The sequence below is a fragment of the Macaca nemestrina genome, chromosome 11, assembly GCF_043159975.1.
Source record: "Macaca nemestrina isolate mMacNem1 chromosome 11, mMacNem.hap1, whole genome shotgun sequence".
Taxonomy (NCBI): domain Eukaryota; kingdom Metazoa; phylum Chordata; class Mammalia; order Primates; family Cercopithecidae; genus Macaca; species Macaca nemestrina.
The window spans coordinates 104523633-104547542 of record NC_092135.1 but is presented as its reverse complement, the minus strand read 5'-3'; the positions used below and the strand labels follow the sequence as shown (position 1 = coordinate 104547542).

Genomic DNA, 23910 nt, shown 5'->3' with positions numbered 1-23910 from the left:
ACTCTGAAAAACTATATGGAAAAACAAATTTAAGATCTGATGGCAGACAAGATAATTCATAAATATTCTATTTGGGTAATAATCCTAAAATGCATTAGTAGGTCTTAAAAGTATTAATGTCCCAAATAAAAGAATAAATAAGGATATAGTTATAGTTAATTAGAAGGGTAAAGAATAATAATTAACCATTTCCAAAAACTGTTTAACAAACCACTGCAAAGCCAAAAATAATAAGACGGCATCATCTCAGTATCACACTGGTTCTGAAGGGAACAAGTGACAGTACTTATGCAGCCCAACAGTGATAAATGCTTCTAACTACAGTCTAAACGTTCTGCAGAGATGAAAGTCCATTACATTACACAAGGCTATCTACAGTAATTACCAAATTTACTAACTCTCATAATTTTAGCCGTAATTTATAAGAAGAGGGGAATCAGTGTACTAACTCTTCTTGGTTAAGACTGATAAGATGCGAAGACCAAAATCTTATCTCCTTGTCATAACATATTCAATTATCCTAGTGTCCAAATAAAAACAGAATTTATGTCTGATATTTCTACGCTGTTAAATTTCTTCTGGGTTGGGAGGTCTATGTCCTATACTATTTGTCATGGTTTTATGATTGTTCCATTTCATTCCAAAGCCAGAAAACTACCAAAGGCAGATGAAAGTATTTCTTAGGTTTGGTTTCGTCTGGGGAGTTGGGGGGAAGGGAGGAGAGGTGGGTGGATATCTAATTGGAATATTTCTTGGGGAAATTATCATCTGAACATGTGCTATTTATAGTATAAGTATTTGGGGCCATACCATACCCATCTTGGCAATTAGCTCCAAGAAGCAAACGGTTCACCTTGACAATCCACTAAAACGCCTAATACCCAAGCCTGACCTAGACTGCCCTGATTATAGGCAAAGGTTTACGGAAAACTTCTTTACACTCCTACGGTACAACTGCCTCAATGTGGTCCAGGGCTTGCAGTCTCTGAGACATCACGTGCATCCTAATGTAGTCTCTCCTACTTAGGTGTTCACTTCTGTCTGAGGTAGACCAATCAAGCTCATCTGCAGCCATACAACCAGGAAGACCCTGAAAATCACCCCTCTCCACGACTATCTCACAATTACCCTTAAATCTCCTTTCTTTTTTAATAAAAGAAATACTTTATTCACGAAAGAGCAGTTCACAACTTGGATTCCCTAAGCCTCTGGTCATTCATTCATCGGTAACATTTCCTGTGTACCTCCTGTATGCCAGGCACTGTGCAAACCACTTTACATGGGGGATGCAATGTAGGCCAGCCACAGTCTCTAGGATGGGCACTATTATTATGTCCATGTGATTGATAAGGAAGCTGGGGTTTAGAGGGGCAAAGTAACTTGTCCAGTTCCAGATAGTTGGCAACAGCCGATCTGTCAGACCTCCAGAAACTTGACCTCCAACCATTCTTCCTCCAGAAGAGAGAAGTCAAAGGGATTTCCAACATTCTATAGAGCCTAGCAGCACAATCATATTTATCCCACAAATAAATGGCTACACTGGATCATTAAAATGCCAGTTTCCTTGCTTTGCACCAAAATATGATGTCAGTGTAGAAACACTGGCTATACTGCATTTCACATGCTGACAAAAAGTTTAAATTGGGTGTATATTATTTCTTTAATTAGTAAAAAATAAAGGCTATATTAACCAGTTCTAATTAAATTCAGTTTATTTTGAAGACCTACTTCTTCAAGCAGCATACTTCTATATTAGAATATTTTTCAAAAAAAAAAAAAAAAGAAAATCTACTTCTAGAATGGTTCAAATGTCTGACATATTATTTGGAAACACCAAACATGACCACTTTGTTCAGGATACAATAAAGAAGGAAAAACTGCTAGTAGAAAATGAAAATTAAAGAAGGAAAGGTAAGCAGATAAGCAAAATATTCTACAAATGCTAGTAGTTTCAACAAGGTTATTTATCTGGATTACTCATTTAGGGAAGAAAAAAAGATGAGAAAACCAGCTGGTCACAGAGGAAGGCCAAGGGAGGTGTGTGCACATGCATATAGTCCAGCTGCAGTTAGTTCACAGGTCTTTATCATCAAGAAGAAAGGTGCCTACAAAGGACAGAAACTTCCCCATTCAACCCACAGACATGTGAAAAAAGAACCGGAGATCGGAAGTCTATAAACCGCAGTCCTGGTCATTTTGGTCACGCTAATAATTCTTAAGACCTACAGCAAACTGACCTGACTTGTTTGAGCTTTTGACTCACTCTCTGGTTGCATTTCCTCATTCAGAACACAGAAATAATAACCATCTTGGCAGTTACGCTGCGAGGACCATGTGAGATTATAGATATGAAAGTGCCTCAATAAGGTTCCATAGGAAGGTTATGTATTATATTGATTACCAATGCATTGGAGAGTTGAGCTGAAGCTGATTTCATGCATTCTACTCACCTGAAAACATAAAAAGCGAGGATAACCATGGGGAGAGAGGACTCTCCTAAGCACTGATTGATTCACATCGTTAATGGAGCCCATCTGCAATACAGCTATTATAGTATATGGTATTAGCAGGCCTGCTTACAATTAAAAGACAGCACAAAGCACCCAATAAAGCAATCCAGACTACAACTTGATGCAGTAAATTCTTAAATAACCACACTAAGGGAAAGCAGGTTCTAAAACAGGCACTAGAATTAAACAGATACTCAAAAACCTCTATCTCCATGGCTCTGGAATGTTCTTTATGATGTCTCTAGCTGTGACTGGATTTGACTGCATCTAAATTTAATCTTCAGCCCCACTGAGGGCACAAAGAGGTGGTCCAGGAGTATGTGACTACCTTGTTCTCACTACCATCTAAGATTTTTTTTTTAATGTGGCAGGATTATCACTGCCATGCAGATAAGCAAAAGTGAGTGTGCCCAGCTATATAATTACAGATCGAAGCTCAAGAACAACATAATCACTGGTCCAAGGTTTACATGGTTGGCTCTGTGCCTGCATGCAAATATCACATTGAATTGTAATCTCCAGTGTTGAGGGAGGGTCCTGGTGGGAAGTAACTGGATCTTGGGGGTGGTTTTCCCCCAGGCTGCTCTCATAGTCACCAGTCGAGGGTTGATACGATTTGGCTCTGTGTCCCTATGCAAATCTCATGTAGAATTGTAATCCCCAGTTTTAGAGGAGGGTCCTGGTGGGAGGTGACTGGATCATGGGGGCTGATTTCCCCCATGCTGTTCTCATGATAGTGAGTGAGTTCTCATGAGAGCCGATGGTTTAAGTATATGGCATTTCCCTCCTTGCTTGCTCTCTCTCTCTTGCTCCACCATGGTAAGGAGTGCGTGCTTCCCCTTTGCCTTCTGCCATGATAAGTTTCCTAAGACCTCCCAGTCATACTTCCTGTATAGCCTATGGAACTGTGAGTCAATTAAACCTCTTTTCTTCATAAATTACCTAGTCTCAGGTAGTTCTTTATAGCAGTGTGAGAACAAACTAATACAGAAAATTGGTAGCAGGAGTGGAGCACTGTTATAAAGATATCTGAAAATGTGGAAGCACCTTTGGAACTGGGTAACAAGCAGAAGTTGGAACAGTTTGGAGGGCTCAGAAGGAGACAGGAAAATGTGGGAAAGTCTGGAACTTCATACAGACCTGTTGAATGATTTTAACCAAAATGCTGATAGTGATATGGACAGTGAAGTCCAGGCCGAGGTGATCTGAAATGGAAATGAGGAACTTACTGGGAACTGGAGTAAAGATAACTCTTGCTATGCTTTAGCAAAGGGTCTGGAGGCGTAGTGCCCTGCTCCGGAGATCTGTGGAACACAGAACTTGAGAGATGATTTAGGGTATCCAGTGGAAGAAATTTCAAAGCAGCAAAGCATTCAAGATGTGGCCTGGCTGCTTCTAAAAGTATGTGCTCATGTGCGTGAATGAAGAGATGGTCTGAAACTGGAACTTATATTTAAAAGAGAAGCAGAGTGTACACGTTTGGAAAATTTGCAGCCTGACCCTGTGGTGGAAAAAAAAACCCATTTTCTGGGGAGAAATTCAAGCCTGCTGCAGAAGCTTGCCTAAGAGGAGGTGAATGGAAATGCCCCCAAGGCATTTCAGAGAACTTCATGGCAGCCCCTCCATCATAGGTCTAGAGGCCTAGAAGGGAAAAATGGTTTATTGGGCCAGGCCTGGGCCCCACTGCTCTGTGCAGCCTCAGGACATGGTGCTCTGTGTCCCATCTACTCCAGCTCCAGCCATGGCTAAAAAGAGCCAAGATACAGCTCAAGCTCTTGTTTCAGAGGGTCCAAGCTCCAACCCTTGGTGGCTTCCATGTGGTATTGGGCCCACATGTATGCAGAAGGTAAAAGTAGAGGCTTGGGAACATCTGCCTAGATTTCAGAGGATGTACGAAACACCTGGATATCCAGGCAGAAATCTGCTGCAAGGGCAGAGCCCTCATGGAGAACCTCGATGAGGGCAGTGCAGAGGGGAAATTTTGGATTGGAGCTTCCATACATAGTCCCCACTGGGGCACTGCCTACTGGAGCTGTGAGAAGAGGGTCACCGTCCTCTAGACCTCGGAATGGTAGATCCATTGACAGCTTGCACCGTGCACCCAGAAAAGCCACAGGCACTCAATGCCAGCCCATGAAAGCAGCCACAGAGGCTGTACCTTGCAGAGCTATAAAGGCAGAGGTGCCCAAGGGTATGGGAGCCCACCCCCTGCATCAGTGTGCCCTGGATGTGAGACATTTACGTGATGTGAGAAAGGCAATTATTTCAGAGCTTTAAGATTTAGTGACTGTCCTGCTAGGTTTCAAACTTGCATGGAGCCTGTGGCCCCTTTATTTTGGCCAATGTATCCCTTTTGGAATGGGAGGATTTACCCACTGCCTGTACCCCCACTGTATCTTGGAAGTAACTAACTTGTTTTTTATTTTACGGACTCATACGTAGAAGGGACTTGCCTTGTCTCAGATGAGACTCGCGACTTGAACTTTTAACACTGGAATGAGTTAAGACTTCAGGGGAACTGTTGGAAGGTATGATTGGTTTTGAAATGTGAGAACATGAGATTTGGGAGGGGCTGGGGTGGAATGTTATGGTTTGGTTCTGTGTCCCCACCCAAATCTCATGTTGAATTGTAATCCTTAGTGTTGGGGGAGGGACCAGGTGGGAGATGACTGGATCTTGGGGACGGATTTCCCCCATGCTGTTCTCATTATAGTGAGTGAGTTCTCACGAGGGCTGATGGCACTCCTCTCTCTCTCTCTCTTAATCTCTCTCTCTCTCTCTCCCCTGCTATGCCATGGTAAGACTTGCTTGCTCCCTCTTCCCCTTCCACCAGAACTGTAAGTTTCCTGAGGCCTCCTAGCCATGTTTCCAGTATGACCCGTAGAACTATGTGTTCATTAAATCGCTTTTCCTCATAAATTGCCCAGTCTCAGGTAGTTCTTTAGAGCAGTGTGAGAACGGACTCATACAAAAGTTCTATTTACACTTCAGTTCATTGGTCTGTTTAAACTTAACTGCTCTGTAATTAGTGTCTATCAGCAGAGGAGACTTGTTTGAATTTCCATCCTTTACATTTCTAAATAAAAGGCTTACAGAACACTTAGATCTTAAGGTAGAAACTTGGTAACAAACATCTTTCACAATACACAGGGCTTGAATTTATCAATGTGTAATGTTCCAGATGAGGAAATTACCCTCTCTCTATTCTTTAGCCAGAGAGGACGCCCATATAACAAAACTTTATTTGAAACATTGTGCTAATTCACAGGTTCACATCTGTCCCAGGCTGGGGTGCCCTGTGATGGAGAATGAACCTCTCATATCACTTTATAGAAAGCAAAAGTTTTATTCAAATTGGCCATGAATTAACATGATTGTTTTTAATTTCTCATTATTCTGAGTAAAACATACTGGATCTAGCCTTTTTATAATAGCATTTCTACCATTAAATTTAATTAAAATCATACTGAATTTATACAAATTCTAAAAACAAAGACTCTCCTGTAAAACTGAAAATTCACTCAGTAGATTCTGAATGAATGAATTATATGAATGAAAGAGTCTTTCATAAGGTTAAAGGGCGCCATATCAACTGTGAACTGAATACTTGGTATGAATAAAGCCTTATAATTGTATACATTCTTGATGGGAATAAAATATTTTCATTTAGAAAACTCATACTGTAGAAGCAATTAATTACTCAGATCTTAGAAATGGAGATGACATGATGTTCTGAAGCAGGAATTTAACAGAATTTGGACTTGAAAGCCTAAGAATACATTCCTGATAGATTCGGTTCTTGCCACTGGTCACAGGGGTTTTTTATAACTAGCCCCAGGGTTTGGACAAAAATGAATAGAATCATCCAAAATTATCTCCTGCTAAGGACTGACCTTTGGGTAAACAGGCCTGGAAAAATGCTGAAAGGAGAAGGCAACAGCAAATGTGTAGTGTAAGAAGGAAAGCAGCAGTTCTTCTCAAGAGAATTTTACATCCTCTCCCTTGCTCCACAAGGAAAATTCATGTAGCTGAAATTATGCTTGTTGAATGTGGATAAAGGGAGTCACATGATGAAGTAAGTGTTCCATGAAGATGAATCTGTCAGCAGTGGGGCTGATGGATTGACAGAGAGAGACCAGAGGCGATGACAAGAACACAATGCAGAGAAGGCGGGAGGGATGGAGTCATGGGAGACACGTCAAGACTTAATCGGCGACTATTTATAGGCAGGAGAGAGAGGAGTCAAAAGATGACTCCCAAGGTTCACTCTTAGATGGCTGGGAAAACAGAGGGGTATGGCTGAGAAAGATGAGGAAGGCAGAAGGAGAGCTCTCTTCCTGCATGATTTACCTTCACACTGGGTGATGCCACCAACCCTGGAGATCACCACTACTTACTGTAGACACGGGGTCTGGCTATGTTGCCTGAGTTGCTCTCAAACTCCTAGCCTGAAGTGACCCTCCCACCTCAGCCTCCCAAAATGCTTGGATGACAGGTGTGAGCCACTGCACCTGGCCTCCTGGGTTATTTTTTGACCAACTGTAAAGAGAAGGACAGTGATCCACCGTTAACAAAGCCTGAGAATAAGTGAAGACAGAATGACACTAGTAGTTACATAGTTAGCAGGAATGAGTCAACCCGTGAGCAGAAAGCATTATTTAGGGACACACACTAAAGCAAGACTTTCAACAGCACAGCTCAGCTGTAGGCTGCTGGAAAGCACAGTCGCAGTTAGACCAAACCAGAATGAAATGTCCAAAAATGGTCTAGACTTTATGGAAGAGAAGAATCAAAGACAAGGGCCCAAACTCAAATGCCCACAGGGGCCAGAAATGCAGAAGGGTTAGTGTTAGCAACAAAGAATGAGGGCACTGCAGTAAATAGCATGCGTCATTCTATCTGAAGAGGAGCCACGTCTTACCTGTAGGTGGGTTACTCTCTAGGTGAATTACTCCCACCCAGGGCCATAAGCCCAACCTTCTGATTCTTCAAGAGAAACCATCACACCCATCACTCTCTATCATATCATGCCTTTTTATCTTCTGCAAGCACTTGTCAATACCTAAAATCTTCGTGTGGTTGTCATTGCTGCTCTGGGCATGTTTATGGTCTGTCTCTTCCTACTAGAAGTAAAGCTCACTGGGGAGTCACATAACGGGCACTCATCTATGCTCAATCAATATGCGCTCACCTCTTGACTTCCCAGGACTTACAATTTGGTATGGAATAAATCCAGAGCCCTCATATCTTTACAGTCTTCACAATCTTCCACCTTCACTTTCTGCCACTCCCAAAACACCCTACCTTTCTCCAGCATGAGCTCTACAAAGGGAAGACCTGGGTTCAAATCCTGACTCTCTCTGCCACTTACTAGCTATTTGTCCTTACTGAAGATACTAACTATAAATCTCAACTGCTACATCTATAAATGCCTATGTCACTGGGTTCCTAGAGGAACTAAGTAGGATATTTAAAAATTGATTACAAATGTTACACTAGGCCAGGCACAGTGGCTTACGCCTGTAATCCCAGAACTTTGGGAGGCCAAAGTGGGCAGATCACTTGAGGTCAGGAGTTCAAGACCAACCTGGCCAACATGGTGAAACCCCATCTCTACTTGAAACACAAAAATTAGTCAGGGAGGCTGAAGTGGGAGAATTGCTTGAACCTGAGAGGCAGAGATTGCAGTGAGCCAAGGTCGTGCCATTGCACTACAGCCTGGGTGACAGAGCGAGACCCTGTCTTTGAAGTTTCCTATACTTGAGTTTCCCCTTCTTGCACTCACCACCCAAATAACCTGCTACTACCCAAGCAAGTCAGGCCTTTGCACCTGGAGCCTCTCCTCTGCCGATTCTGTGGCTCTTCCTTTCTCCACCTTTCTCCACCCTCTTCACTTAACTCCTAATTGCTCTTTAGGGCCAGCTCAATTGTTTCCTCCCCTACGAGGTTTTCTTTGACTTCCCTAGGCAAAGGTTATTCTCTCCTTTGGATGCCTACAGCCTTCTGTTCCTTCCACTAGTAACTGCACTAACATAAACCACACGTCAGCGGCCACCTCGATTCTGACACTCTACCAGTGAGCAAAGATAGGGACAAAGTGTTAGTCTTCTTCATTTTCCCCAGAGTCTAGCACAGCACCTGATTCAAAAGAAGTACTCAATAAATGTTTGCTGAATCAAACAAAACTGAACACCTACCATGTGTAAATCTGATTTATTGGAAACTATTTGAGTAGAAAGATACATCTTGCTCTACCATAACAATAACTACCAGATAGTCAGCTCTTGATTATCACATTGATGATGAGGAGCAGTGAGAGACATTATTTAAGAATTGTTGATATAGGTATTTTTTGCTACTTTAGGTAGTGTAAGCATATAGTTAGTGTGACTTATGCAGTGCTAAAAACTCAAGACCAAAATTCTCTCTCCTACTGATCTGGCACAGTGCCAAAAATACTGAAGAGTATTTTGAGGGTCCTTTTGAATTTCAATTTGATTATAACATGAATTCCATGGGAACCACTATACTCTAACATATGAGTGTTCAATCATCAATTAATTCAACAGAAGGCCTACTACATGCCAAGCATTACAAGTAAAATCATTACAAGCCTGAATTCTATATATTACAATTTTTAACGACTGCTTAGGAAGACCTGGAAAACTTGAGAAGGCTGTTTAAAGGCAGCTCTTTAGATAAAGTCTGGACTTGCTAAAGAAACTTCCAGAAGGGAAATCTTTTCCCCATGTTCCACAGTATAAAACTTTCTATTGATTTTTTAAATTAATTCCTTATAATAAAGGTCATAAAAATATAGGTTCCAGATTTGTAAAAAAGTGTGCCAACATCTCATGGCAGAGACAGGTGGGACTCTTCATCCCATGTTTCTCTTTCTGTTGTCCCATACCAACAACAATGGGACGACTGGTTTCTGGAAAGTCAAGAAATGTGGAACCAGTCCTGTTCTAAGAGAAGGAAATAAAAATGATCACCGAGATCTAAATTCATTTAAACTTCTCTCTATTCTCTCTTCAACCTGGGGTGGTAGGTAATAGAGAAAGCAACAAAAGACTGAGCCACACACATGTCAACTAAAGTCAGCTTTCCCCAAGGCCCAGTGCTATGCATCGTGCATCTCCACAATCCCTTCCCAACCAGAAGAGAAGAGAATCCTAAGGGAACATGATACAGGACAAGTAGGGTTTTTTTTTTGTTGTTTTTCTTGTTTTGTTTTGTTTTTTTGGTAGGGGGGTGGTTTGTTTGTTTTTTGAGACAGAGTCTCATTCTGTCACCCAGGGTGGAGTGCAGTGGCACTCACCACAACCTCCGTCTCCAGTATTAAGAGATTCTCGTGCCTCAGCCTCCCAAGTAGCTGGGATTACAGGTGTGCACCACTGCGCCCAGCTAATTTTTGTATTTTTAGTAGAGATGGGGTTTCACCATATTGATCAGGCTGGTCTCAAACTCCTGACCTCAGGTGATCCATCTGTCTTGGCCTCCCAGAGTGCCGGGATTACAGGCGCAAGCCACCACGCCCAGCAGGACGAGTAGTTTTCGACTAAAGTTTCAGGAAAAGCTTCCTTAACTTTCCTAGGAACAGACCACATATGATTATCTCAGAATGAATGAATGAATCCAAAGTGTTCCTCCCGCTTTTAAAATGTATAGTCCATTTTATTAATATGTTACATTAATGGTTAATAAAATGCTTACATTTAGTAATCATACAATTCCATTTATGCCCATAAAAGTCTCTACAAGTGAAAAAGATCGATCCTGATAACAAAATAAGAGATATAAGAAAAAGCAATGTTTTTTCCTTCTCTAGTCTCACACAACACTCAACCCAACACTTCTGACGTCTGATGTATGGGAGGGTTTTCCCCACACACCAAGTAATTCTGCAGATTCGCCATCACATACCACCTCGGTGTCCTCCAATTCAATTCTGACACTTAGCCTGGAGATAGCGTCAGATCCACTGGTTGAAGGCCTAGTCCCACAAGCCTACAGATGCCCACTTCAGATGCCAATCTTAAGCCCCATATGGAGGCCTGTGCTCCTGAAAGATCAGCTATAAATTGGGGTAGTCAGAATCCCTTTAAATTAATTTGCTAGAGCAGTTCACAGAACTCAGGAAATACTTTACTTACACTTACCATTTACATAACAGATATTACAAAGAATACAGATGAACAGCCAGATGGAAGAGACACATAGGGCAAGGATCTTCAATGCCGTCCCCAGGAACTCCACCCTCCAGGAAGTTTCACATGTTCAGCTATCCGAAAGTTTCCGGAACCCAGTCTTTTGCATGTTTATGGATGCTTCCTTACGTAGGTATGACTGATTAAATCACTGGCTACTGGTGATCAACTCAACCTTCTACCTCTCTCTTTGGGGTTGTGGGGCGCAAATCCTAAACCTCTAATAATGTGCTGGTCTTTCTGGTGACCAGCTCCCATCCTGAAGCTATCTAGAGACACCCAGCCACCCATCATCTCATTGGCATATGAAAGACACTCATCACTCTGGAGATTCCAAGGGTCTTCGAAGCTGTGTACCAGGAAACAGGATAATTACCAAATACATTTCACAGTATCACATAAAGCAAAATTAAATTTTTCCATTTCAGACCCTAATACTGCTACATGGCAGGAATCTGACTTCCTAGCTAGTAAGAAAGAATTTATAATAAATCATCAGCAAATAAAACTGTGTTTAAAGAATCTTGAATTGGGGTAAGCACCAAAAATCAAGGAATATAGCATTTAGATCCAAGGTGTCAAAACTCCCTGCCTGCTCTGGACTACCTTGGTTTATGCCTACTATCCTGGCATAATTATTAGCAGTGCCCACTTCTACTTTAAAAAATGGCACAGTATGGACAACTGGCTATACATCACTCTATGGAGATAAAAAAAGATTTTTCAACATTCTTTGACAAAGAAACATTAAGGCATTCAGAAACATTAGCATGCAAAGAGGTGGTTTGCACAATCTGCTTTTACACTCACCAATTCTGGAAGAGTTAATAAACATGTTAACTTTCACAGCTATAAAGTAATAAAGATTGATCAACGCTGAACATTTATGAAATTTCTTCAGACATAAATGTGGAGCTTGGCCTTGCAACCCATATTTGGGAATTTCCATTTCCACCTCTACCCCCAGTCTAGGGATCCATGAGAAAGGCACAGTGATTCAGCATTTCTAAGGCTTTCATTAAAATGTGCTTCAGTGCAATGAAATCAGGGGAGGGAAAAAAAGGTACATAACACAGATATTAAAATAAAAACTTCTTTACATGAAAGCAGAAATGAAATTCCATACTTTCTTACTGAAACATTTCTAAAGCAGCAGAACTGGCAAGTGTCTCTCATCACTGTTATTAAGCAAGTCATCCCAACATACAGCAGAAAGCAGATGGAACACTTTTTATCAACTACTTCAAGAGATGCTTAACAGAAGTAAAAGGGAGAGCACAGAATACAAAGGGTAATTTCAGGGCACCCACCAAACAACACTGTCTATACCTGTACAGGAGCACTTTTAGAATCTTGCTTATCTCATTTTCCTGTCTCCTGGAGGATAGATCATGTCTTTTCATCCTTTTAACCTTTATCTCTTATCTTTGAATACTTAGCATACCGCTTTGCACATGACAAAGGTGCAACAAATGTTTATAGAGTTAAACTAATAAGAAAAATGCTTTCAAATATGATTTCTGTAGAAACATTCTTTTCAAAGTACAGTATAAAAGAAACCCAACTACAATTGAGGGTAGGGGGGAGGATGAGACATAGAATCATTCCAAGGTCAAGCAGGTGATCCACAGTGAGAAGTCTATTCCTCTAGGCAAGTGGTGGGTACAGGTTTAACAAACCTTATTATCATGGGAAGTCAGGTATATTACAGTCAAATCACGTCCCACCAAAGAAAGCAGCCACATAAGGTTAAACTATAAGGCAAGCATTAGTCATAGCCTCAAACATCTGAATTATTAAAAAGTTCCATTGAAATTTCAAGTCTCCGCTGAGGAGGGCTTGAGCATTCTTTGAAACAGGCCTCGAGGCAGCTGTTTTTCCTTTCGCCAGCACCCTAAGCAAAGGTGCTGGAGTTTGAGAACTAACCACTCAACTCTAAAAGGCCCCATTTATAAGGAAAGCTATAAAAGCCTCAATGCATTTTATCAAAAGGGCCCTGGATTTCTCTTCTTTAAAGACAACACCCATTTCTCCCATCAATAAATGTATTTACCCCATAATGTATTTCTCCTATCAATAAAATGTATTTACCCCATAAAAACATATGCTCTAAAATGCATTTTTCCTTTCATTGCAAATGAGTTAGACATGACCTATTAGTCAGCCCATTAAGTTATATAGGAGCTTATGGAGAAAAGGGCTGGCTGAGATCAGAGACACATTTATCTCATGGTGGGTAGCAGCCACTTCAAAAGAATGTGAAAGAAAGTTCACCTCTCCAGTAATACTCAAGGTGAAGGAAGCACTTTCTTAAAGACCTAACTTGTAAAAAATAGTAAACATTAAACATTCAGGTCACCTGAATTTTATATTAGCTGCTTTATAACATAGGAAAATCACCCAAAAGCCTTAAATTTCTAGCTCCCCATTTGTAAAATGGGAATAAATACTGTTACCACTCACCTATATTTTAGAAAACTAATAAAAACAATGATGTAAACTGCAGATACTTTCTTAAATTCTAGATGTTTAGACAGTTAACTGTTAACTGTTGTTCTCACCTGAACAAGTACAGGTCAAAAGGAAACATTTAACATACAGACTCTATTTTCTGCTCCAGATAAACGACAGAGGCACCGATAATCCATTGTGTAAATCAGCTCGGGGTTCAAAATAATATTAATTCAAGTAAAGAATAGTAACCAGGGAAAAAGATCCCTTAAACTCTTTGGATATTAAACATACTTGTCTTCTACTGACACCTTTGTAAATATGAGTCCCACTTTCTGAACTAACCTGAAAGTAAAGCAACCGCTCATAATCAATACAAATTAGGTACTGAAGAACTATGCCAACCAAAATTGTTCTTCATATTATGCAAATATTTGTGTCTAGTCACCGTAATCTTTTTAAATGTCAAATTGTTTACCTATTGAAAATACAACAGAAAAAAATTTTTTTCCTCCTACTGATCAATTAAAGAAACAGACTGTTTAAACATTGAGTTTCTAAGTGGAAAAACTGATGGAGACAGTGCAGCCAAATAGCTTCTTGAAGCAATCTTATATGTGCAGATTGAAAGCAGTTTTTATATCATGGGAGGCAGTTTCATATCAAGGCAGAATACTGCACCCTTACATAAAGCCTCACAGAAACAAGTCAGAATCATAAACACATTCACTTAACCACTGTTCAGTGCCCAATGTACCTGAAAGATACATGGATATCATTTCAGGTATCAGAAAATTCTAGTTCCAATTTAGTCAGAGAAGAGAAACAACAGTCCTATCCCAGTAGATCCCAAGTTAATTCCTTCCAGTTTCTCCCCTATCATAATATTAATTGCTTTCTTAATAAAATGCTGCAGTAAAATTTGTGAAATCAGATTCTGGCAGAAAATCAAATCAAAGGAAAACTCTTCATGATAGCTACTTTCGCATAGCCAGCCTCCTGCCTACCTTATTATGTTTTTGCTGGTGTCTTGCCTTTGTGTCAAGAACGTGGTAAGGGCTTTCCGAGTCTTGGTTGATGTAATATATGAGTCTTGAAGGCAGTGTGATTTCTTTCTGCATTGCATTACTGTAACTGATATTACTGCTGCTATTCTGTTGCAATGTATTGTCTTCCTCTGCCAGGACTCCCAAATTTTTTTCTGCAGTTTCATTCCAACGCGGAGCTGGTGGAGGTAGCGGGTTGGGGGAGCAGGAAACACAAACATACACAAACACACATATATTTACCCCATAAATACATAAGCACTAAAATGCATTTTTCCTTTAACTGCAAACACAAAGTTTTCATTTATAAGCAGTTAAGAAGTAGAGCTACAGTAAAGCAAGTTATTTCAACAATAAAATGGCCTGGAGAGGTTAATAAATAGCCAATAAAGTTTATACAACTGTGCACTATTTGTTTTATGTCTTATATATACATTTCTAGTCAGACTCAGATCCACACTTCTAAGTGTTGGGGGGGAGGGGGTAGAATGAACTTGAGGGAAGAAGAGTCATTAAATGAACATGTTCAGGGGTCCTGCCCCCGATCTCCACCCCTTCTCTGAGTGCACAGAAGCACAACTCTACTCTGCCTAGTGGCATCCCATCCGAGAGCTAAGAACGCTCCTAAGATAACTTGAGTACTGAATTCATGGATACCGAATGTTAATTGACTCTTTTAACAAAATGGGCAGTTCCCTTCTCTTTTAACTTTGAGATGAGCAAACATACTTTGCTATGTAGGGATACAGATGCTGGCAGCTTTCCAATTTCTTTTTATTTTCCTGCCAAAGCCAGCTTTCTGCTTTCAGTGATTTCCAATCATCAATGTATTGAACATGGTATTATATTAATTGTTCCTTATAATGACAAGCACTTTGAGAAATCAGAACCAAAGGTCGTGCACGAAGTATGTCTTCAGCACCTTAATTCTTTGGTCCCTGAAGTGTGCCTCCCCCACCTTAATTCCAACCGCACTGAATATGCCGGGTAGGAAATTTGAGGAAACAGCCCATAGCCACTATTATCACTACATCCTCCCCGCATTCACATTAAGGCTCCACCACGCAAGTATCAACTTGCTCCCTCGCTGTATTTCCCATCCACTGGTTTCCCCTCCGCAAGTTGCACAGAGATCGCTGAGGGACCCAGGATCCACTAAACACCTCCCAGTGGAACCAACAAAAATTGGAATGGGTTTTTAGCGAATGCAACAGAAATGGACTTCCAAAAGTGAACTGGGATGAATGGGGGTTTGGGAACGAGAAGGGTGGAAAGACACGCAGGGAGGGAAGGAAAGGCCGAGCCGGGAACAAGACTGGAGCGCACGGACCCGCGCGCCCTTCGTTTTCCTCTGCAGGGCCCCGCGGGAAAGCCAACGCAAAGGGCACGGGGCCATACCCACCGCTGGGCGCAGCAGCCCCCCAGGCGCGGGGCCGGTACGAGGCGGCGAGCGGAGGCAGCAGGAGAAGGACGAGGAGCAGGCGGCAGGGCGGCGTGCGGGCCGGGGCGCAGGCAGGCACCAAGCCGGCGGGGCCGCGTTTGGGGCCGCAGGAAGCGCCGGCAAGGCTGCAGCCCGCCAGGGGCGGCCGCCGGGAGCTGCTGCCGGGCGGCTTCATGGCTCATAGCTCCCGGGCGCCGCTCCGTGTGGCCAGCGAGAGCGCCGGGCTAGCTGCGGGGCGGCTGCGGGCGGAGCCGGTCACGCCGGCTCGGCGCGCATGGTGCCGCGGCGGGCAGGGGGCAGGGGGCTCGGGGCTTGGGGCTCGGGGCTCGGGGCTGGGCGGCGCCCCCTTTCCCGGCTCGCCTAGCCTCGCAGCCACTCCCGGGGCGGGACGCAGAGGAGTCCAGGGGTCCTCGCCGCTCCGCCAACTTGGAGCCTCCCCAGCGGCTACTCCCTCCCCCGGCGGGCGCGGCCGCTTCAGCGACTGCGGGGGCTGCCGCCGGGCCTGAGGATGCTGAGGCGGCGCGCGGGAGCGAGCGGCGCGGGGACGCGCGGAGCGGGCGTGCGCCCCGCCCCCCGAGAGCGCGCCCGAGCGGGGCTTCTGCTGCTGGGTGCTGATGCTGCTGCTGGATGCTGTGCTGCTGCTGTTGCCTGCCCCGGAACGCACTGCGCATGCTTTGTTGGGGGGCAGGGAAGGGGGGAAAGCAGCAGAGTGATGCAGCAGCCCAAGCAACATCAGAGGTGACGGGTGGTACCTCAAAAGATGGGGGCGGTGGAGGGGGAGCTGGCAGTCACGGATAAGCCAGAGGGGCAGAAAGAGAGTGCGGGGGCTTCCAGGCCAGAGACAGGGATGATCGGGAGAAAACAACCAGCCGAAGTCCACATGCCTTTTCCACCACCCCAGACTTCACATACTCCCTCCTATTCCAACCCCTTCCTGATCTGGATAAACTAAGGCCATGCATTCCCTTCTCAATCCCTTATTTATTTGCTTCCTGCATGTAAATATAAAGGATTGAAGCCGGGGAGGTAAAAATAGCACGGCTCCTCATTCAGATTGCCAGCAGCGAGTGGGACTGCGGCTGGGAAGCGCGTTTGCACCGTAGGCTGGCGCGGAGTGGCAGGAATCCCCCGCGCAGGGGCGCTCCGCCCAGGCCTGTGCCCTCCCTGCCCATGCCTGGTGTCTTTGAGGAAAGCACAAGAAGCCTGACGGTGTTTGCTCAAAAGTTCAGAAAGTATGACTGGGCATATTCGGGAAGGACTTAGACATTCTGGCTGGGAAGCAATACAGAGATTAGAAACAGAGTGTGTGGCAGCTATCTTGGGAAGTCCGTTGTTTGTCAACCAAGGGGGTGGGCACGCATTTAGTAGGACACATTTCTGTTGAGATCCAGTCCTGACTGCTGCAGAGGAAAGGGGACATTTTCTGTCGTTACTGTAAAAACTGTAAATCCCCAACTTCGGTGGGTTCGCAGCCACTAAATCTGATGGCTTCAAATAAGAGTCTGTGGCATATTTCTGTCCCCAAATTCTCATAATTTAAGCATTCATTTATTCACCCTCCCAATGACAATCCGAGTCATAACAATGTTGTCTTACTCCGACATCCATGGGGTGAGGGCTGGGGTGGAGAATTCCATGATTAAAAGAAAGAATGTGGGTATAAAGTGCCATGGCCATGACAGAACTCAGTGTTAGCCATCTTCTCCACTCACACTTAACAAAGAGAAAAAAGAAAGTCATATACGCACGCACACACACACATTACAGAACTGTTAGGTAAATACTGAGATAACTTCCTTTCTATGTTGAGCTAGGATATTATTATCACATATTTATTCCTGTAAATTTGTAATTGATGCTACCTCCCCCATGTGAAGGCAAAAACAGTTTTCCCTTCTGCACACCATGGTGTCCCTAGGACCTCACACAGTGTCTGAGGCACAGAGAAATCACTTGGAAAATATATACTAAATGAATAAAGAAATGGGTAGTACACACAAGCAGAACTCACACTTGGGGCAGGCTTGTGAACACTCTAGCCCCCCTAGAGTGCCCACTACAGGTCAGTGTTCTTAGGGGTGTCTCCCTCAAGTCAAGCATGCTCTGGCTAGGTTTTCCGATTTTATATTTGACACAACATACATTGTGAAAAAGAGCCTGACAGAAAGCAAGCCAGAAAGGAGATGCACAAGCAATGAGAAGGGAGAGGGAAATGAAAGGTGCAAAGCACCCAGATGCAAGTTACTTGAAAGGTATCTCTTGCAATTGAGTGACAACCTCTTAAAGTCTGTTCCAATAAATAAACCTACCAGCCAGCCTGGACTAACCAAACACACCCACCAGTTACAACACATTATTTCATGCACTTGGGGTATTGAATGAGGATTCAATATAGTTTCTTCTTCTTCTTCTTTTTTTTTTTTTTTTTTTTGAGATGGTATCTTGCTCTGTTACCCAGGCTGGAATGCAGTAGTGCCATCTCAGCTCAGTGCAACCTCTGCTTCCCAAGTTCAAGCGATTCTCCTGCCTCAGCCTCCCGAGTAGCTGGGATTAGCTGGGATTACAGGCACGTGCCACCACACCTGGCTAATTTTTGTATTTTTAGTAGAGATGGGGTTTCACCGTGTTGGCCAGGCTGGGCTCAAACTCCTGCCCTCAGATGATTCACCCACCTCAGCTTCCCAAAGTGCTGGAATTACAGGCGTGATCAACCGCACCTGGCCTCAATATAGTTTCTAATAAGGGGTTGGGGTATTTACAAAGAGGGATGTTGTTTTATATACTACAATCAAAAGACTGCATTTATTTACAGAACTTTAATGGTTACAGACATTGCTAGAGTCAAGATAAGGTATCAGTAAATGAAATAATGAGTCGGAGAAATAGTACATTACTTAGAAAAAATTTACTGGAAGTTTAGTCTTTAAGCCATATATTTAAGGGAAGGTTAAAAACAGAATCAGATATTAACTGATTAAATAATTTAATTGGTCAACTTGATAGAGTTAGTAATATTCTTATTAGGTAGTTCAGAATTTTTATTGTTATAGAGTTTACTTCTAAATATTCCACTCTGTGCTTTCATAACATTTAGTGACTTGCTTAATCACTTACCACCTACTGCTTTGCTCTGTATTCATGTATGTGCATAACATCTTTCTTCTATCAAAAAATACCAAGAGCAAGGCTGTATCTTGGTCATCTCTGACTCCAGAGCTGGAATCGAATCAGCATTCATAGAGAGGCACTCACAGGTAGGAAAGGGAGGGATTCAGCAAGCTGGACTAGAATAAAGAAATATACCAGAAGCTTCAGTGCTATTATGGCCCTGGTTACAAATGTGTGTTGGATCCTAAGGCCATCAGAGGACCATTGGAGTGATCTAGTCAAAGTGGCAGACATGGAGAAATGCTGCAGTCATACGTGAAGGCAGGTGGCCAGAAGGTCCATGGGAAGGAAATTATGCCAGGCAATATGGACACTAGGTAAGCACCATGAAGGGTGCATATGAGCAATACCCAGGAAGGGTCATCATACTGTCCACAAAAATGGTCCATTGGTCTTGTGAGGGAGGAGATCAGAAGGTCTCTATTTGCCAAAATCCATTTCCAGTGCTAGAACTGGACCCACTTTGCAACCAGCGAGAAAACTGGGTCTGGACGGGAGCAAGCAAAGGACAGAAATAGAAATATTAGACGTGGGAGGCATTGGCCTCAAGGGGGCTGAGATGCTGGGGGAGAAAGTAGAAGGGGATGACAGAAGAGAGGTCCAGAAGGTAAAAAAAAAAAAAAAAAAAAAGTAAAAAAGCAGGGGAAGGTAGCAAAGCAGACTCACAAGAGCAATTGGAATGGAATAAGCATTTGCCCAAAAAGCCAAGGTCAAAGAAGGTGTGCAGCAAATTAGTGGATGGTGCTGATACTAAGAGAGATCTGGGGAGTGACAGCAAGGGCACGAACAAGCCTCAAACAGCAGCTCTGGCTCAAGAGCTGCTTATACCCAGGAGCTCGCTGGGACAGCCTGTGTTACAGAGCCAGCTAGAGAAGGTTTCTCAGCCTCCTTTCAAAATAGCTATGAAAACTGATTTTACCGGTGGAAGTGGATACTTCAAAGGAGAGAAGACAATGCATTTCTTCATGAAAGTAAAAAGTGAGTGGGCTTCATTATTGGTACTTGCCACGTGGTTCAGGAGTCAGCAAACATTTTCTGTACAAGGCCAGATGATAAACATTTTGGGCTTTGTGGGCCATATGGTCTCTGCTGCATTTTTTTTTCTTTACAAACCTTTAAGGATGTGAAAACCATGCAGCCTACAGGACCTGGTTGGTCAGCTAGCCATTTTAAAATCTCTCTCTCTCTCTCTACATACATATATGTGTATATATATTTACCTTAAATATACCTTAAATATATACCATATATACACCTTAAATATATATAATTATATATTATATATTATATATTATATATTATTCTATATCATATATTAATATATTAGTATATAATAAAATATATTAATATATTATATATACCTTAATATATATTAAATTAAATAAATTAATTAAATATATAATATATATTTAAGGTGTATATATAATATCTATCAATATATATTAATTAAATATATATATTTAAGGTTAAATTTTTTTCATCAACTGTATTATGTCCTATGCATATAAGCAGAAAAAGGGAAGGAAGCATGTGCCACAATATAGAGGGCTCTAATTCTAGAAAAGATTGCTCCCCATTGTAATTTAGATATTTGTTTAATCAGTAAGTAGTCACTAAATTCTCAAAAGATGGTCATCATTTGAAGGGATTCCTTAGGAAAGAAGTGTTTCTTCTTTTGGAGCCAATTCTCAGATGTAGATAATGGGAGAAAAGTCAGAAATCATTCACCAAAAAAATACAGATGTCAAAGAGATTCTAGACATTTCTTTTGTTTTCCAAGCTATATTTTCTTGTGAGTAGGGGATGCTGAATGGATGCTACAGCATGAGTGGTCAGAGAATGGAGTAACACATGCACTCTAGTCCTTCTCAGAGCCTGTCAACACTGAGATCTGCCTGTGTTCCTCAAACTCAATCCTGTAGAGTGGCCACGTGGCAGGGAATACACACTCCTGACACAGAGCCACACCTCATGTTATAGGCAACCTTCAAGTTCATGAAAACAAATCTGCAAGTCTGCAGGTCTGTGTTAATTACACCACTGCTCATTCTGAAGACCAGGCCAAAGTGGGACAATTTCAAAAGTCACTGTGTGACTAATTTCAACACTACTGGGAAAAGAAGAAGTATTCAATACCAAAGGAATAATGGCAACAGACATTTCTAGGGGAGTAGTTGAACAGACAAAAATGTGTTACAATGTCAAGCATGAAAATATCCGAAGAAAGATAACCACTTAAGAAACCTAAAATTAAGTTCTTAAAGGAAATTATGTTAAACAGAGTTTAATTAGGAATTCAGATAGTATAAGATAAATTTGAAAACAGTTAATTTTTCCCCCACTCTAAAACATTAGGCTTGCTTATCCAACAGTTTTGTGTGTTTATAAGCTGGGCACAAAGGGTTACACGAGCATGTCTTTGTGATTCGTGGTGATAATATGTGCTCTGCAAAACTTGGAAGAATTGTGTTTATTAGGAGTAATCACTGAGTCAACACGTAATCATTAAGTCCTCACTGGGTCACAGAGCAGCGCTAGGAGTTTCCATAGAAGTAAATTACCACATCCTACTCGGGGTGGGGGTGGGGGCTAAACTACAGCAGCTGAATTTCATATGAAAAGGTTAGAACCCCAGCAAACAGAATTAATATGCTAATGTAATCCCTTCCGCTTGCCTAATAGCAATGGCTAAGTCCTTTGACAACGCCTGCTTTAATTATTCTGTGCACTTACATACTGCAGAGTGCTTTCATCTGTATTATTTTACGTGATCCTCAACATTGTGACACAGAGAGGGCAGTTACCGTTATTGTTTTTAGGAGCTCTCCCAGCTAAGAGGTAAGAATGCTAAGACTCATAGCTCTTTGCAGGGGTCCTCAATCCCTGCACATTCAAATCACCTAGAGAGCTTTTTTACAAAAACTTTTATACATTGTAGGTGTACAATGTGATGCTTTAATATACATAGTAAAATGATTACTACAGTCAAGCAGATTGACATATTCATCACTCACATAGCTACCCATTCCTGTATGTGTAGCAGAAGCCTAAAATCTACTCTCATAGCAAATTTCTAGTATACAATACAATATGAATAGCAATAGTCCTCATGCTGTACATTAGCTCTCTAGGCTTAGTCATCCTACATAACCACAACTCTGTACCCTTTGATGACATCTCCCCTAAGTCTCCCTCCCATCCTGCCCTCTGCTGCCCTCCACCCTTGGTAGCTACAGTTCTAGTCTTTGATTCCATATATTCAACTTTTTTTTTTTAGATCCCACGTATCAGCAAGATCACACAGTATTTTTCTTTCTGTGTCTGACTTATTTTATTTAGCATAATGACCTTCAGATTCATCCGTGTTGTCACAAATGGCAGGATCACCTTGCTTTTTAACTCTGATAAAAATTTCGTTGTATAACTGATTTGATCTTTGCAAATTATATGAATGTATTAAATAATCACATGTACCCTGAAATACATGCATCTGTTGTGCAGCAATTAAGAAAGAAAAAAATTACATGCATACACAATTATAATTTCTTTATCCATTCATCCACTTACAGACACCTCAGTTGTTTCTATATCTCAGCTATTGTGAATAATGCTGCAATGACCACGGGAGAGTGCAGATATTACTACCAGATGATGACTTCACTTTGTTTGGGTATATAACCAGAAGAGGTATTGCTGGGTCATATGGTTGTCCTTTTTTTCTCCTTTTTTTTTTTTTGAGATGGAGTTTTGCTCTTGTTGCCCAGGTTGGAGTGCAATGGCACGATCTTGGCTCACTGCAACCTCTGCCTCCCAGGTTCAAGTGATTCTCCTGTCTCAGCCTCCCAAGTAGCTAGGATTACCGGCATGTGCCACTACATCCTGCTAATTTCTATTTTTAGTAGAGACAGTGTTTCTCCATGTTGGTCAGGTTGGTCTTGAACTCCCGACCTCAGGTGATCAGCCCGTCTCAGTCTCCCAAAGTGATGGGATTACAGGCGTGAGCCACTGTGCCCGGCTGGTTGTTCTCTTTTTAATTTCTTTAGGAACTTCCATGCTGTATTCCACAATGGCTGCACTAATCTATGTGATTGGTGCCAAAGTGCCATTAAAAATAATGATGCCGGCCGGGCGCGGTGGCTCAGGCCTATAATCCCAGCACTTTGGGAGGCCAAGGTGGACGGAGATCGAGACCATCCTGGCTAACACGCTGAAACTCCGTCTCTACTAAAAAAACAAAAAATTAGCCGGGCGCGGTGGCGGGCGCCTGTAGTCCCAGCTACTCAGGAGGCTGAGGCAGGAGAATGGCGTGAACCCGGGAGGCGGAGCTTGCAGTGAGCCGAGATCGCGCCACTGCACTCCAGCCTGGGCAACAGCGTGAGACTCCGTCTCAAAAAAAAAAAAAAAAAAAAAATTAGCCGGGCGCGGTTGTGGGCGCCTGTAGTCCCAGCTACTCGGGAGGCTGAGGCAGGAGAATGGCGTGAACCTGGGAGGCGGAGCTTGCAGTGAGCAGAGGTGGCGCCACTGCACTCCAGCCCGGCCGACAGAGCGAGACTCCGTCTCAAAAAACAACAACAACAAAAAAAGTAATGGTGCCATTAAACGTAATGGCAAAAAACACAATTACTTTTACACCAACATAATACATTCTCACCGATAGTGTACAAGAGTTCCCTTTCTCCACACCCTAACCAACATTTATCTCCTGTCTTTTTGATAGTAGCCATCCTAACAGACGTGAGGTGATATCTCATTGTGAATTTATTTTGCACCTAGAGAGCTTTGATAGTCTACTAATCCCTGAGTGTTTAGGATGTTCAAGACTAGGGCTCAACATCAGTGTTTTTAAAAATCCTCCCAGATTAATAAAATGTGCAACCACAGTCAAGATACACTAGGTAAAAAGATTTCCTTGAGGTAACATAGCTGCTCAGCATCAGAACTGGAATTCAAACCCTGAATTGGAATCCTGTGCTGTTCCCAAGGTTTTCTTTCCTATTTCTACTTTTATCACAAGTTAACCTTGGATAAAGAAAGATAGAAAACAAGTTTAATATAATTGCTGGAGGACCTAAAAAAATATATAT

The 23910-nt window shown here is 42.4% G+C and overlaps 1 protein-coding gene across 4 annotated transcripts in view; it reads right to left on the bottom strand.

The window, feature by feature from the left end:
- LOC105468025 (ADAM metallopeptidase domain 23) overlaps positions 1-16169 on the bottom strand; it is a 170539-nt gene extending 154370 nt beyond the window's left edge. For 2 of the 4 annotated variants that reach the window (XM_011717927.3, XM_011717926.3), the window contains exons 1-2: positions 15620-16169; positions 14179-14396 (exon numbers count right to left, since the gene is read on the bottom strand). In XM_011717927.3, coding sequence (XP_011716229.2) covers positions 14179-14396; positions 15620-15833 — 432 coding nt within the window. In that variant the 5' untranslated portion in view covers positions 15834-16169. The remainder of the gene's footprint in view (positions 1-14178; positions 14397-15619) is intronic. The other 2 variants (XM_011717928.3, XM_011717925.3) reach the window with 2 other exon arrangements.
- Between the last annotated feature and the right edge of the window lie 7741 nt (positions 16170-23910).